The sequence below is a fragment of the Alligator sinensis genome, unplaced genomic scaffold, assembly GCF_000455745.1.
Source record: "Alligator sinensis unplaced genomic scaffold, ASM45574v1 scaffold1060_1, whole genome shotgun sequence".
NCBI lineage: Eukaryota > Metazoa > Chordata > Crocodylia > Alligatoridae > Alligator > Alligator sinensis.
Genome location: NW_005842907.1, coordinates 317886 through 331464, shown reverse-complemented (window position 1 = coordinate 331464; position 13579 = coordinate 317886). Strand labels below are relative to the sequence as shown.

The 13579-nt window shown below is 56.6% G+C and overlaps 1 protein-coding gene across 1 annotated transcript in view; it reads left to right on the top strand.

The window, feature by feature from the left end:
• LOC102370021 (putative ciliary rootlet coiled-coil protein 2) overlaps positions 1-13579 on the top strand; it is a 106820-nt gene that overhangs the window by 69647 nt on the left and 23594 nt on the right. The window contains exon 6 of the mRNA XM_025192226.1: positions 7417-7563. Coding sequence (XP_025048011.1) covers positions 7417-7563 — 147 coding nt within the window. The remainder of the gene's footprint in view (positions 1-7416; positions 7564-13579) is intronic.

The window sequence follows — 13579 nt, the reverse complement described above, 5'->3', positions numbered from 1 at the left end:
AGCCCTTAGCTCCAAAAGGGCTCCCCTCGTCAGGCACCTGGTGGCTGCCCGCTCCAGGCCCTTAAAGTGGCAGCACACACAGTGCCCTGCCACAGAGGGGGCAAGCCATGGTGCCAGGGGTGGGGGTGTTGAGTGCTGCCCTGGCCCAGGTTCACAGAGATCCATCCTGAATCGGCTATTGTAGACTGGAGTGGTAGGGTGGGCCTGCCTGGGGCTGACGGCCTTGCCTGCAGGGATCAGTGTCACGTAGGTCACTGGGCAAGTCTCTTGTCACAGGCCTTCTGCAGGTGGCCACTGCTCACATGTTCCCCTCTTCCGAGTGTGCAGCTGGCAGCACCTGGGGCCATGTCTACAGGAGTGCTCAGCCCTCGCAGCTGCAGCTGGAGCCTGTTTCTGTTTAGGACCCATGAAAAGCCTGGCCCTAGACAGCACTGGTCAGGCCCCTGAACGTAGCAGTGCTTTCTGCACCTTGATCTCTCGTCCTTGTTGCCCACTGTAAAACAGGGGCAATGCCCCCGTTCCTTGCAAAGGAGCACTTGGGTAGTGCACTGACAAATGCCAGAGGACTCCCATGAGTAAATGAACTGCTGTGCTCAGTGCAGGATTTGAGGGTTGCGCAGTAAAAGAGACCTGGGGCCACACACTGACTGGCGCGGATAAAAAGGGATATTGACTGGCTTATGCATCCTGTGTGCTGAATGAGTCAGGAGTCCTCTGGGGACAGTGTGTTGTGTAATTAAAAACTGGACCCCAGCGCATACCGGTGATGGATCTGCTTGCAGTCACAGTAGCCGCTCGCTCTTGCCTTTCCTAGTTCCTGAGCCTGGCTCTAACCTGAGCACTCTCTCAGCATCGTCCTGTTGTACGCAGCACTTTTTGGAAATGAAGGAATCACATCTGTTTCCATGAGTGTTTCCTGCTCACTCCAACTAATGAAGATTGCGCCGGCCAGGCATTCCTTGAAAGCCTTTCTCAATAGTTAATGTTAATCGAGACACCAGAGCATTCTCTCGGCTATTAATCTGCAGATAATAGAAGGCCCATTTCTTAAGTACACACAGAAGAAGGAGGAGAAGAAATACTGGCGATGACACAAAATGAATTGTCTTCCCCCGTGCCCTTGTAACCTAGGGCATGTAGTGCGGGCTGGCAGCCATCACGTTACAGATTTAAAAGTGCTGGAATCTCTCGGTTCCATAGCAGTTGCCTGATGGATTGGTGAGTAATGTACTTGAAGAGTGCATTACCCGGCCCCAGACTAATGGCGAGCTCTTGCCCATGGCTCTTGCTATAGATCATTCATTGTGCTACTCATAAGCTCTCTGCCAGTTTGTGTCTGGCACGTGTGCTGCACCTCTTGAATGCTGCCTGCCGATCTGATGAGCCCCAAGCGAGCGTCCCCCCAGTTTGCTGGCAGTGCTCAGTAAACAAAGAGAAAGCGGGGTCGGAGCAGCGGCAGTCTTCTCTCGCTCAGCAGTTTTGGAGGCAGCAGTGGAAGAGGTGTGAACAGACTCACAGCTCAGTCCGTTGGTATCCCCGGGACAGCGGTGTCGATACTGCGAGCGCAGTGCCTTCCCCTGAATTCCTGCAGAATGCGTACGAGTCTGCAGACCGCGGGGGGCCTGGGCCAGAGCAGCAGCTAGGCTCCCTCTCTGCCACAAATCAACTGGCCAGAGCCGTGGTCGAGGCCGGTAGAGGTCCCGGGAGGTGGCAGCCAGCCTTTGCCTGTTCTGCAGCCCCAGGCGGTGTGTGTCTGCCCAGACACGATGACGTGGGCCTGGCAGAGCTGGAGTAGCGCGGAGGTGTCCAGGGCTGGGACGCTGTGTGAAGGAGCTCCCTGGGTACTGGTCCCTCGAGTTTGTTCTTCTCTTCTTACAGCTTATGCAAGGCAGGCTTCCTGAAGGCTTTAGCCCTGTCATCACCAAGGGCTGCAGGTGCCCCAAGCGGCCCACCGCCGTGCCATTTCCGAGCGCCAGGGGGTGTTCGTTAGGTCCTCTGGGAGCACTGGCAGGGTCGGTGCTGCTGGCATGTCTGATGTGGCAGTGGGCCCAGCCGGTCTGAATCCCCTTGCCGTGCTATCCACATAGGCCCTCGAAGGGCCCTCCCAAGGTATCAGCTCTGTCGCCACCAATGTGAACAGCTTCCCTAGTGGTGCAAGACTTGGACATCCTGCTTCCCTCACCTGGGCTGCCCTGTCCCGCTCTGAAACCCCGTCCCAGGCTAGCAGCCCTGTGGATTGAGGGTTAGCCCTTGCTCAGCTGTCCTGCCCCTAGCCTCTGTAGTCTTGCAGCAAATTGTTATAAACCTGAACTTTTAAATTCCTTTCTGTTCAGTCTCGGAGGATGGGGACGTCGTTCCCTGAGTCAGTGACGTCTGAGTGGGGCGGCTGCTAAAACTACACTAGAGACCCAAAGTGGTACCGACCCTCTGAGATACAAGAGCTTTCCACACAGAGCAGGATGCAGGACTAGACTTACTTCTTCCCAACTGACCGGCAAACATTTTAAGTTCTCCAGTTTACGCCTCTCATAGAAATGTTTTGCTTTTTGAGGTGGGAAGCCTTTTAGTGATGTTGCCATATTTGGGGCTTTTCAATAGAATATAATTGTAGGGGAGATTTTTTTCAGCTGCAGCACGTATTTTTGCTGCTGTTGTGGTTGCGCTGAGCAGAATGCGAGCCCCAGTTCTTTGTAGCATTTGCATTAATTGTACAGCCAGAAGTCTCAGGACCTGTTATACACAGGAAGCGGGTGGAGGGACGCAGGCGAAGAGACCGCTGCCAACAAGAAACACGCCATGGAAGTGAAAATGAAAATTCCCAGCGAGTATTGTCAGGCGGTTTATCCACATGCTCTTTTGCAACACGCTTTTGGTAATAAAGAGTCATCAACCTGTTCTTTCTCCTGACCAACCTTTCTCTCAGCTTGCCTCTACACAATCCTTCAGTGGCCAGCGCTGAACTGAGAATATTCTTCTCTGCCTTCCCCATCTTCTTGCTTGAGTTTTCTGTCTTTAACAAGCACAACAGCATGCCGCTGTATCTTCAAAGAGGAAATTAATTCCGTCCGCAAAAGGGTCAAGTGCTAGAAAGTGCATAGCAATGCAGTTTGCATGGCAGGATACAGAAGATATGATGCTAATAAGATTCTAAGATGAGAACAGCAGACTGGCTCTGGGGATTCAGATGAAGGGTTCTGTAAATTTTAAAAGAAATGGTCTCCAAAAACTAATGATGTCTGCTTTCCAATTCATTAATAATGTGGAGCAGGGAGATGGGAGTGAGAAGCGGGCCATGCTTTGAAATATCAAAATGTAACGAGGAAGAAAACAGTGAGAGCTCATCTCATTGGGGTCATAAAGCTGGGAGAAGGAGGCCGGCTGTGGGGAAGCATCGTGTCAGTGCCTAGGGGGAAGGGAATTGCGCTGTGCGGCGCTGTGCGGCGTGTATATTTATGGGCAGACGCTCTACCCTTGTGGGTATACAGTTCCTTGCTGAAGAAACGTGGCCGTATCAATACCGCTTTTCTGCGCTCCTGTCGAGGGTGATGGTGATGTGCTGCGCAGAGCGTCTGATGGATTCTAAAAGCACGTCTGAATCATCTTAGCATATTTACAAATGGCTCTTTGCAAACCTTGCCCTTCACCTTTTTGCATTGTGTGCACGGAACTGAGTAACAAGAACCTGAACCTTGTTTGTAGTTAATAGTGGAAGAAAAACCCTCAGGCAAAGCCTAATGAACCAAGAGCAATTCTGAGCTCTCCTCTGTAATATCTGCAGAGACTGTGCCTTTCCAAGGGCTGCCTGGACACATCGTGTGACCTTGCTGCTTTACATCATTAATATTTCCCATTACAGGGATGGTGTTTGCATGGAGCTGCTGTTGTGCAGATATTATGCCAGAGTCTCTCCCTCCTGCGTGCAGACTTGGCAGCTAATAGGAACGGTCTCTGCTTGAACAGTTCCCAGAATGGGGAGGTGTGTGGCAGGAGAGTTTCGCCATGACTCTTATTTTGACAAAGCGGTTGCATTTGCAGAGCGAGGTTCAGGTTTTCCTCCTCCCTTCTCGCTTTATCTGCGTGATAGTTTCTGCTCTCCCCGCCAAGCCTCCCATCAGTGGCGACTGGCGAGGGTCTGGGGGCGCTGGCTGTGCCTCGGAGCCATGCCCTCGCTGCTGGTTCTTTCAAGCCAGCACGCAGCCCGAGTGCTGGGGCAGGGCTCAGCCGCCTACAATCCCTCCCAGGAGCAGTCTGGCGCAAGGCAGGCCTTTGTGTGTCAGACACGAGGCCTGTGCCACCACCGCCGCTGCCCGGAGACTGACAGCCTTGGGGCTTGCAGCGCAGCCGTGCTCTCAGGTGCAGCGAGGTGTGCTCCCCGCCACGCCGGCCCTGCTCGGGCTCTGATGCCTGACTGGCAGGACAACCCCCTGGCCCCAGTGCAGCTCTGCCCGGCTCCCGACAGCGCAGCCACACTTGCAGCCTGTGGCCGTGCGGCTAGGTTTCTGTTACTGTGGTCACAGGGTCTCCGCAGTATGCAAGCCTCGAGGTAACGAATCCTTCCTCTGGGAAACGGTCAGGCTTCCAAGCAGGGCACAGCAGACTGGCAGCCAGGTGTGGCAGCCCCCCACACCCCTCAGCGTGGGGCACGGGACAGGGCTTTCTGGGAATCGGTGCCAGCGGTCTGAGGAGAAGCTGCGCTGCATTTGGGGTCGCTGGTGAGAGCGGAAGCCCAGGCAGAGGCAGAGCTCAGACTGCCTTGCATGTGGAGCGCAGGCTGGGGAAGACGCCCGTGCCTGCAGTGGGTATGTGCCATCTGCTTCCTTGTCCAGTGGTATGGGGAGATCCCAGTTCCCCAGAGCAAGCCTTGACCCCACTGGTATCAGCCCCCAAACGCCACATCCAGCACCTGTTGTTTCCTGCCATCTGCTTCCCTCTTTCTAGGAAACATAATCAACCCTTTACAGGAGTGCGTCAGATCCTCTCTTTGCACCGGCTCCCACACCCGAGTCTGAAATCCTTCCTGAGAGAGGAGACGGGAGCCGATTTCCCCAGGAAATCTCAAGATAGATGCAGTAACAATTTTCTTTGAGGTTCTTCAGTGGAGTTCCTGCTTGTTACCCAATTTTTCAGCTGGGTGATTGAGGCACATGGTTATAGAACGATTTGCCCGCGGTCACGCGGCGAGTCAATGGAGCAAACAGGATCATGGCTGCCTGGCTGTGCAGCAGAGGTGCAATTTGTGCGCATCACGACTGTCTGGGCCATCTGTGAACATGACAAGCACAGCCCGAGCTGGGCTGCCTTCTTCCCGTGCTTGTGGCCAGGACAGCCTCTACTCTTCAGGGATGGGTTCAGTTTTCATTGCACCTCACCAGGGTCAGTCTGGCTTGTGCGTGCAGAGTCTGTTTGCAGTGACGGGAGAGGGGACACGGTGTAATCTGCACAGGCTTCACAAGCATGCATTGTTTCTGAGTGTTTCTGTCCTTCCTGAATGGCACTGAGGTGTCCCGCTCCCCTTGTTCTGCTAAAGAGAAGATTGGGTGGCTTATCACCCACAGCACCCGGGAGTCACCATCATGGGCCAGGACCACATCCAGTAAGCACCATCTCTGCCCCAAAGCACTTCTGATCTAAGATGACAGGACAGGTGGATGTGGAGAGGGAGTACGGGAAACAAGGAGATGGCGTCAGGCCAGATGGGGCAGGACTCGATTTCAGTGTTGGAGGAGAGACGACAGATGCGGTAGGCATGGGCCACGGAGAGCCTTGAAAGATGAGGGAGGGAGGGGTGCACATGGTAACAGCACAGGCCTGGTAAGCTGATCGTGACGGCAGCCTTCTGCACAGGTGTGAGCAGGCAAGGCGCAATCTGTGCAGGCCGGAAGTAGGGGTAGCATGGGAGCAGAGACCATCGCTGAAGCTTGGCCCAAGTCCGATCATGTATCATAGAAAATGAGGGCTGAAGGGACCTCAGGAGGTCACATCTAGTCCGACCCCCTGCTCAAAGCAGGACCAGCTCCAACTACATCATCCTAGCCAAGGCTTTGTCTCTCCAGGTCTTCAAAACCTCCAAGGATGGAGATCCCACCACCTCTCTGAGTAACCTGTTCCAGTGCTTTACTACCCTCCTCGTGAGAGTTTTTCCTAATACCTAACCTCAAATTCCCTTGCTGCAACTTGAGCCCATTGCTCCTTGTTCTGTCATCTGCCCCCACTGAGACCAGTCCAGCTCCATCCTCTTTGCAGCCCCCCTGCAGGGAGGTGAAGGCTGCTATTCAATCCCCCTCGGTCTTCTCTTCTCTAAATACACCCAGTTCCCTCAGCCTCTCCTCAAGTCCTGTGCCCCAGCCCCCCAAACATTTTCATTGCCCTCCGCTGGACTCTCTCCAATGTGACCACATCCTTTCTGTAGTGGGGGGTCCACAACGGGACACAGTTCAGTCTTAGCTGCATCTCCAGTTGTTCAGGAAGAATTGGCAAGAACTGCAAGCTGCAGCTTTGCTTCTCCTTGGCTATAAGGGCGCTGTTTCGGTGGCGGGCTCAGCTGTGCTCATGCATCCACTTCTCCCTTTCCTGCAAGCCCTGATGTTAGCACTTGCTTGGCCACATGTCCCGGGCGCATGAAGCTCTCATGCCAGAAACGTGTGGCAGGGCAGGGTCTGGCTATGTTGGAGCTGTGGATGTTCTCCAAGGAATGGCCAGGGTTTGGAGAGAGGACGATTTATCCTGCTACCCTGTCTAGCTGGCAACGAGCAGTCTGTACTGAATAGGGTGCACTCATGGCATGGGGGACTGTTGCAGAAGCTGCCAGTGGTGGGCAGCTGGAATCTGAGAGCTTCATAGATGTTAGGGTCAGAAGGGACCTCAATAGATCATCAAGTCCAACCCCCAAAACAATCTGGAGAATGCGGGCATCGATCCCACTACCTCTCACATGCTAAGCGAGCGCTCTACCATTTGAGCTAATTCCCCCCTCTATCATTTGAGCTAACGCCCCTTCTAATCTCCCTTCATGCTTGACGTTTTAGGGTCACGGAGCTAACACATTCGTTGGGTATCTCTGTGAGCATCAGCTCTGAATTATCAGCACTGCTGATTTGTGACTCAGTGCCTTTAATATCCTGGAGTAACCCCTGTGGAGTTGAATGGGGCAGGCCACACCTTGCAGCTGCCTGTTTCAGGTTGTCTGTAAACTCCAGAGATGATTTTGCTGCAGCTTATTCTTGATGTGCCCTTGTCAAGTTTTCCGAGAGTTGTGGGGCTGGCGGCATCGTTCCGACAAAGCTTAGAGCCTGGGGGACAGCTCTCGTCGTAGCACTGCAGTGCGCAAGGACCCTGCTGTGGATAAAGCTGCACTCTGCACTTGCCTGCCAGCCCCTCCTGCTCCAGGGCATTACACCTCGGCTTTCTCTCTCATAGGTTCTGGAGAAAGAAGCCAAGATCCAGGAGCTGCAGCAGATCATCACGGGCCTTCACCAGGAAATTTCCCTGAAGGACTTGGAGGCAGCAAGCGAAATGCAAGAGAAGCACCTGTTGGAGACCAAGATCCAGTCCCTGCAGCAGATGGTAAGTGCCCTCCACGGCTCGTGTGAGCTGTAGTGCAGCCCCTTGCACGCTCCCTCCGTTCCGTGGCTGTTGCTGTCACTGCTTCTGCTGGGCTTCTGTCTCCGCTCCATGGAGCCGGTCATGGAAGTGGAATACCAGGAGTTGCAGGGACCGCAGATTACCCCTTCCTTCTCTGCAGCCAGCAGCTCCATGTCCAGAGGTGCCCCCTTCCCTGGACCGCTTGCACCATGCTTGCCAGCAGCCTGTGCCAGCTGGGGCTGTTGGCTGCGTGGCTTGCCCCTGGCAGGCACTGTAAGCGGCAGGAGGCTGGCGTGCAGCTGCTCGTATCTGAGGTGCCCATGGCAGAGAATCTCTTCAGGAGGGCGACTCTGGTTGACATTGTTAACGGTGACTGCGTGACCTGGCGCATGTCACTCAGACCTGGCTGGGCCTCTGATCCCTGGCAGTGAGGATGTCTGGCTGCCTGGCAGGGTGCAGCACATGGCTAAGTAATGCTGGTGGAAGGCCGTGGTCTGTGACGTGGGGAGCAGGGACTTGCAGTTCCTGTCTTCCAGCATGAAGCTTGGCCCCCACAAGCCAGGCTGCTGCTAGCGCCCGCGGGCTGTGCCAGGCATGGTTCATGTGGCATGCCATCCCCGTCACTCCGCCAGAGCATGCTGCATCTTTGCTGAGGCCAAGCCATTCAGAGGTGGCAGTCAGTCTCTCCCTGTGCACTCAGGTGCAAATCCCTGGCTCCGTATAGGGCCTGCCTGGGCAGCCATCCTCAGCAAGGCCCCTGGTCCCGTGCCACTGGGTGCCAGACTCCCACAGACAGGTGTTCTTCTGAGGAAATGTGTAGGGCCCTGTCTGGCAGCTGCCTCTCCTATGCACGCCGGGCAGATAACAGAGGAGCCACGTGCATGCCTCGTCTCTGGGAGAAACCTTCCTGCAGCCTGGGGGGCTGGTCACTGCCCGTGAGGCCAGAGGGTTCAGGCCCTATCCTCAGATCTTGGCATCTCCCTGCTGGGGAGGGGATTTCTGCTCCTTGGGGTGGCATTAACCTTCTCGTGACCCATTGCGTGCAGTCTGCCCGGTGTGTGGTGTAGGTCAGGGAAAAGCCCATTGATGTGAGTGAAATCATAGGGCCAGGTGAGGAGTCCAGCTTGCTTGCTGCATTTGTGTATTTGAGGGACACGGGAAGATGCTGTCCTGACCATGGGTCCAGTGTCCCTGCATGGCACCATGTGGGCACCCAAGCATGGCTCCCCATCGTCCTGCCCCTCTGGGGCCCTTGGGCCCTCTGCAGTGCCCACTCCTGGTGCCAGAGGTCACTGTGACCGTGCCGGCACGACCCGCACAGGTGAGCTGATGTCACAGCACAGGTGTCAGGCTTGCACAAGGCCACAGGCACTCGCTTGGCCAGCCTGATCCCCACTCTGGTGCTGAGGAGCTGAGCCACGGCTGCCGTCTAAAAGGCCTGAGCGGCCTGGAGACGGGCAACGAGCAGGCCTGCGCAGCCCAGGCCCTGTGACGAGGCTGGGCTTGGGGGCAGGCGAGTGGCAGGGCGGCTGCTGCAGGGATCTGCACAGCAGCTCTCCCGCCTGCTAGCTCATGTGCGTCTGTCTCCAGCTGCTGCCCTTCCCCTCCCCTCCCCTTGTTATTCTCCCTTTGACCACTTTTCGGTGCACGCAGGTCAAGAACTTGCCCTGCGGAAAGAGAGAGGCTTGGGTAGAAATTAGGAGGTTTAATCAAAGGTCCAGCAGAGACTGCTCCAACAGAACGAGCTGCCATTCGAAGGTCCTTGCCTCTGTCTCCCCACTGCCAAGGCCATGCACAGGGCCTGGGGCAGGCGGGCAGAGGGATGGAGGGGGCAGTCGCACTGTGCTGCTTGCCCCTGCAGCCCGCAGCCCCTGTCGTACTCTCGGGAATGGTGTTGGGAGAGCGCTGGTTCACAGCCCCCCTTCCACTCTCGGAAACTGCCACGTGCTTTGGACCACAGGCACATCCCGAGGCCTCCCCAAGGGAGGATCTGATGGGGGCAAGAAGATGTGGGCAGAGGGGAGAACTGGGATGAGGCAGGTGGAGTTCAAAGGGCCCAGTGGCCAGCGTGGCACGTCCCCTACCCCCAGCTGGTACACGGGGTGGGACTCGGAGTCCGTCAGCTCCCCAGTGAGCTGGGAGGCAGTGGAGGGCAGGCTGTGCTCAGCCTTGTTCATGCCCTGCCCAGCGAGGGGGGCTTGCTGTATGCAGCTGTGTGCAGCCAGGGCCCTCCTCTCCTTCGCCAGGGTCTGCAGCCTCCTACTGCCACCTCCCCAGGCCGGTGCCTACCCCATGTGGACACCCCACGCGCTCGCTCGGGCCCCTCCACGCTACCTGGGCAGGTGGGGCAGCGGGAGCAAACCACGGGGCTGCTTGTTCTGTTGTTTCCTTTGTGCCACAGACCCCGAGCGAGGCAGAGCCAGAGCCAGAGCCAGAGCCAGAGGCAGCGGGCGCGAGAGTCCTGTCTGAGGGGAGCCGGCGGGGGGAGAGCAGAATAGGCTGTGAGATCTATCGCTGGCAATTTAGATTCAGAGACATTTCATCTGCAGTTCCCTCAAGTGTTGAATTGAATGAAACCAGCACAGCAGCGTGCGGCTGGGGGAGGGGCTCTGAGCGCTCCCAGCGAGCCACGGAGAGGCAGGCAGCTTGTACAACACATCACACCCTTGGGCTGAAATTCGGATCCACGCAGAGCCAGGGCAAGCCACTAGCAAGGCCCACCCCGTGCTGCAGGGAGGGTGGGCTCTCGCGATACATGCTGCATGTCCCGCAGCTGCATCACTGCCAGCCTTCACGTGCCGCCAGTCGGCTTTAGCTTGCCAGGCCGTGGAGAAAAGCTTGAAAAGGTGCCTGGAAAGGCTCAGAACCCAGGAGGGAAATGGAGGGGCTCCAGTGTGTTTCATCCTGTCACGCTCGGCATCTTTGGGGCTTGGCTTGTGATTTCCAGAGGCATTGGCAGGATACTGTGCACAGTCCCTAGGCTGCCCTTGCTCCCGCAGCTCTGGGGGCTGCATGCTTTGCCCCGTATCTGTACCCAAGGTACGTCTTCTACTTTCGCCAGATGGAGCAGGGCCTGTCCACATGGCAGCTCAGCTCAGCTCAGCTCAGCTCGCTTGCTTGCTTGGGGGATGCAGTGTGAGCCCCTGAAGGCAGGGCGTGCATGTAGAGACCAGAAGAAGGTGATAAAAAAGGGCTGGGTTTGCCTTGTGTGTGGGGCATCCCCTGGGGAGCAGAGCCTTGTCCCCAGCCCTTCCTGCTGCTTAAACCACAGGGGAAGGGAGCGCAGGGGGACGGAGGACTGCCGCTGCGCAGAGATGGGTGTGAAGCCCGTGCAGCACCTGCGGGATACGGAGCAGGAGGACACGTTGCTCTGAGTCTGGCCGCAGTGACAGGGATTTCACTGCTCCCGTTTGGGAGAGGGCGAGGCACTGAGAGGGGCAGCCAGGCCGTGGCCCGGAGCTGTCCCCAGCACCATCAGTCTTGGCTAGCAGTTCTCCCCGTCTTCAGCCTAACGGCCCCCTCAGAAAATGCCAGCTCAGAGCTTTCACTCTACTGCTGACTAAAAACAACAACAGAGCAAGTCTTGTGTCATGGAGAACTTGGGCCGCAGCAGGTCAGAAGGCTTTCGGCGCTCGATTCCTGTCCGAAACCTGTGGGTTTATCTTTGTGAATCATGTTTGCACACCTAGCACCCACGACAGGGATCTAGGGGCAGCCCAGGTGCCACAGCACTGTCTAGCACTGGCCTACGGCAGCAGTTTGAGTCACTGTAATGCGCTGGTACTGTCCATGTTGGGGTCTTCCCCTGTTCAGGGCCCTTCTCACTGCCCCTTCCCAAAATCATCCACTGTGTGTGCGAGTGTGCCCGGGTGCACCCATGCACAGGGAAGCAGGAGCCGCTGCTTCAGCTACACCAAGCAATTAAACTCCGGCTGCTGAGGGATGAGCAGGAGGCCCTGATTCTCTTTTCCTTTGCAGTAATTGCCTCGGCAATCAGCTTTGATCACCCGAGAGCAGAGGAGACGAGTGTTGCAGGTTGACATCAGTGGTTTTAATACATCCATTTACATACGCGGGCGCAGAGCAGCGCACAGCGTTCCAGAGCGTCTCTGACCCAAACCATCGCTGCTCTATAGACACCTCATTTAATTTAATACCTCGCCACTGCTGCTGAAGCCACGGGACAGGGTGGGGGATGGATAATCAAGCCTCGCTTGCTCCCTGCAAATGCCTGTAGAGATGACGTGAAAGTAATTGCTTTTGAAAAGCAAAGCAGAAATGGCACAATTGATTCCACTTAAATGAGAGGAGGGGTGGGGGGACACTCGCCCGAAATGTGTCACCCTCTTTCCAGCCGCAAGCAAATGGCTGCCTGCATCTGCATCTGCATGGGGAAGGGGAGCAGTGGTCCCAGCTGGCAGGAGGGTGAGGAGCTTTCTGATCGCAGGGCTGCCCTTAGCAGGACAGAGTCCTTTGTCTGACTATGCCATGAGCCTCAGAGGTGCTGCAGCCCTGCCCTGTGGCTCCCTGTGTCTGTTCCTTTGGGCACAAACAGCTGCTGTGATGGCTCATTCCCCTGTTTTCAGGGGAGAGGTTGCTGCTCTGTTGTTGCAAGTACCAAGCAGGTGTGCGGCATCTCCCCCAGCCCTTCTGTCCTCTGGCAGGACAACGCTGAGCTGGCCCCAGCCTCTGGCAGCCCGTCTAACTAGGCAAGGTTCAGGCCAGGTCCTGGGCTGCTCCTCGCTGGGGGTCCCCTCTGGTTTGCCAGGTCTCCCCTCCTGCGCTGGTCCCCTAGTTGCACCCTGCCCACCCTGAGGGGCAGTTGCCTCCCTCCTGTTCAGGCTGCAGTCGTGCCCCTGACCCAGCCTGGAGACGCACTTGGACACAGCCCAATCAGCTGAGAGGGCAAGGGCCTGGGATGCGGTGACTTGTGCCCACCTATGCCCGGGACCTCCCCCAAGGGCAGATGTCGGGGTGGCATGTGCTGAATGGGAAGGTGCTTTGCACCCTTGTCCCCAGAGCACCGTGCCACGCTGCATCCTGCATGGTTCCATGACAGGGTGCCACGGCTGTTCTGTCATGCACCCAGGCGGCTGCGGAGCTGAGGACACGGTGGAGTGGCGAGTCCCACAGGCCAGTTGCGTGTCAGCTGTGCCAGCGCCCCGGAGCTCGGCTGCTCAGGGCCCCTGCTGGAGCGGGGCAGCCAGCCCCAGGGTTGAGCTGCTGCTTCCCTCCTGCGTATGGGCAGGGAATCGCCCATGAAACCTTCTAATAATGGGGTTGGTCTCTGGGGCAGGGAAGACTGGAAATCCCAACCTCCCAGACAAGCGGTTTCCAGGATGTTCCCAGCAGTTACCTTGAACGTGCTGACCTCGGTCGGACAGAAGAGGCAGCCCTTGCATCTCCAGGCCCTGCCAGTCCCAGGGCTCCCAGCCAATAACAGCATCATTGCGTCTCTCAAGTCGGTGGGTGCTCAAAGCACTTGCAGAGGCCATTTCCATCACTGGCACTTGGCACGAGGGTGCCTGGGTCGCCATTGGGCTGCCCATGTGCCCGTGCTGCAGGCTGGCTCTGGACGTGGGCATGACCCAAGTTGTGCACAGGCTGCTCCCTCAGCCTAAAGCAGTTCCCTCCACAGCCAACATGGGCTGCACACATGTGACAGGGCTTGGAAGGAGCCACATGTTGTGATCGCAACACAGTCTCCAACACAGATTTAATTTAGATGTTAGGAATTTATGTTAATTATATACAAATTAATTATTAATGTATTTATTGGATGTTGACAGCTGGGTGACAGTCTTCAGTAAATATGTTTTACTAATCAATTAGCTTTTAATTAATATTAGTATTCTCACTGGATTCCATCAGCTGGTAGCAGAGCAGTAACTGCACACGCCTTGGCTCCCGTGTGCTGGCCAGCTGGCCAGGTGCCGGTCGTGGGGTGCAGCCGGCTTCAGCCAAGCTCTCCTGCTGGCTCGGGGGGTGCTGAGCCTGG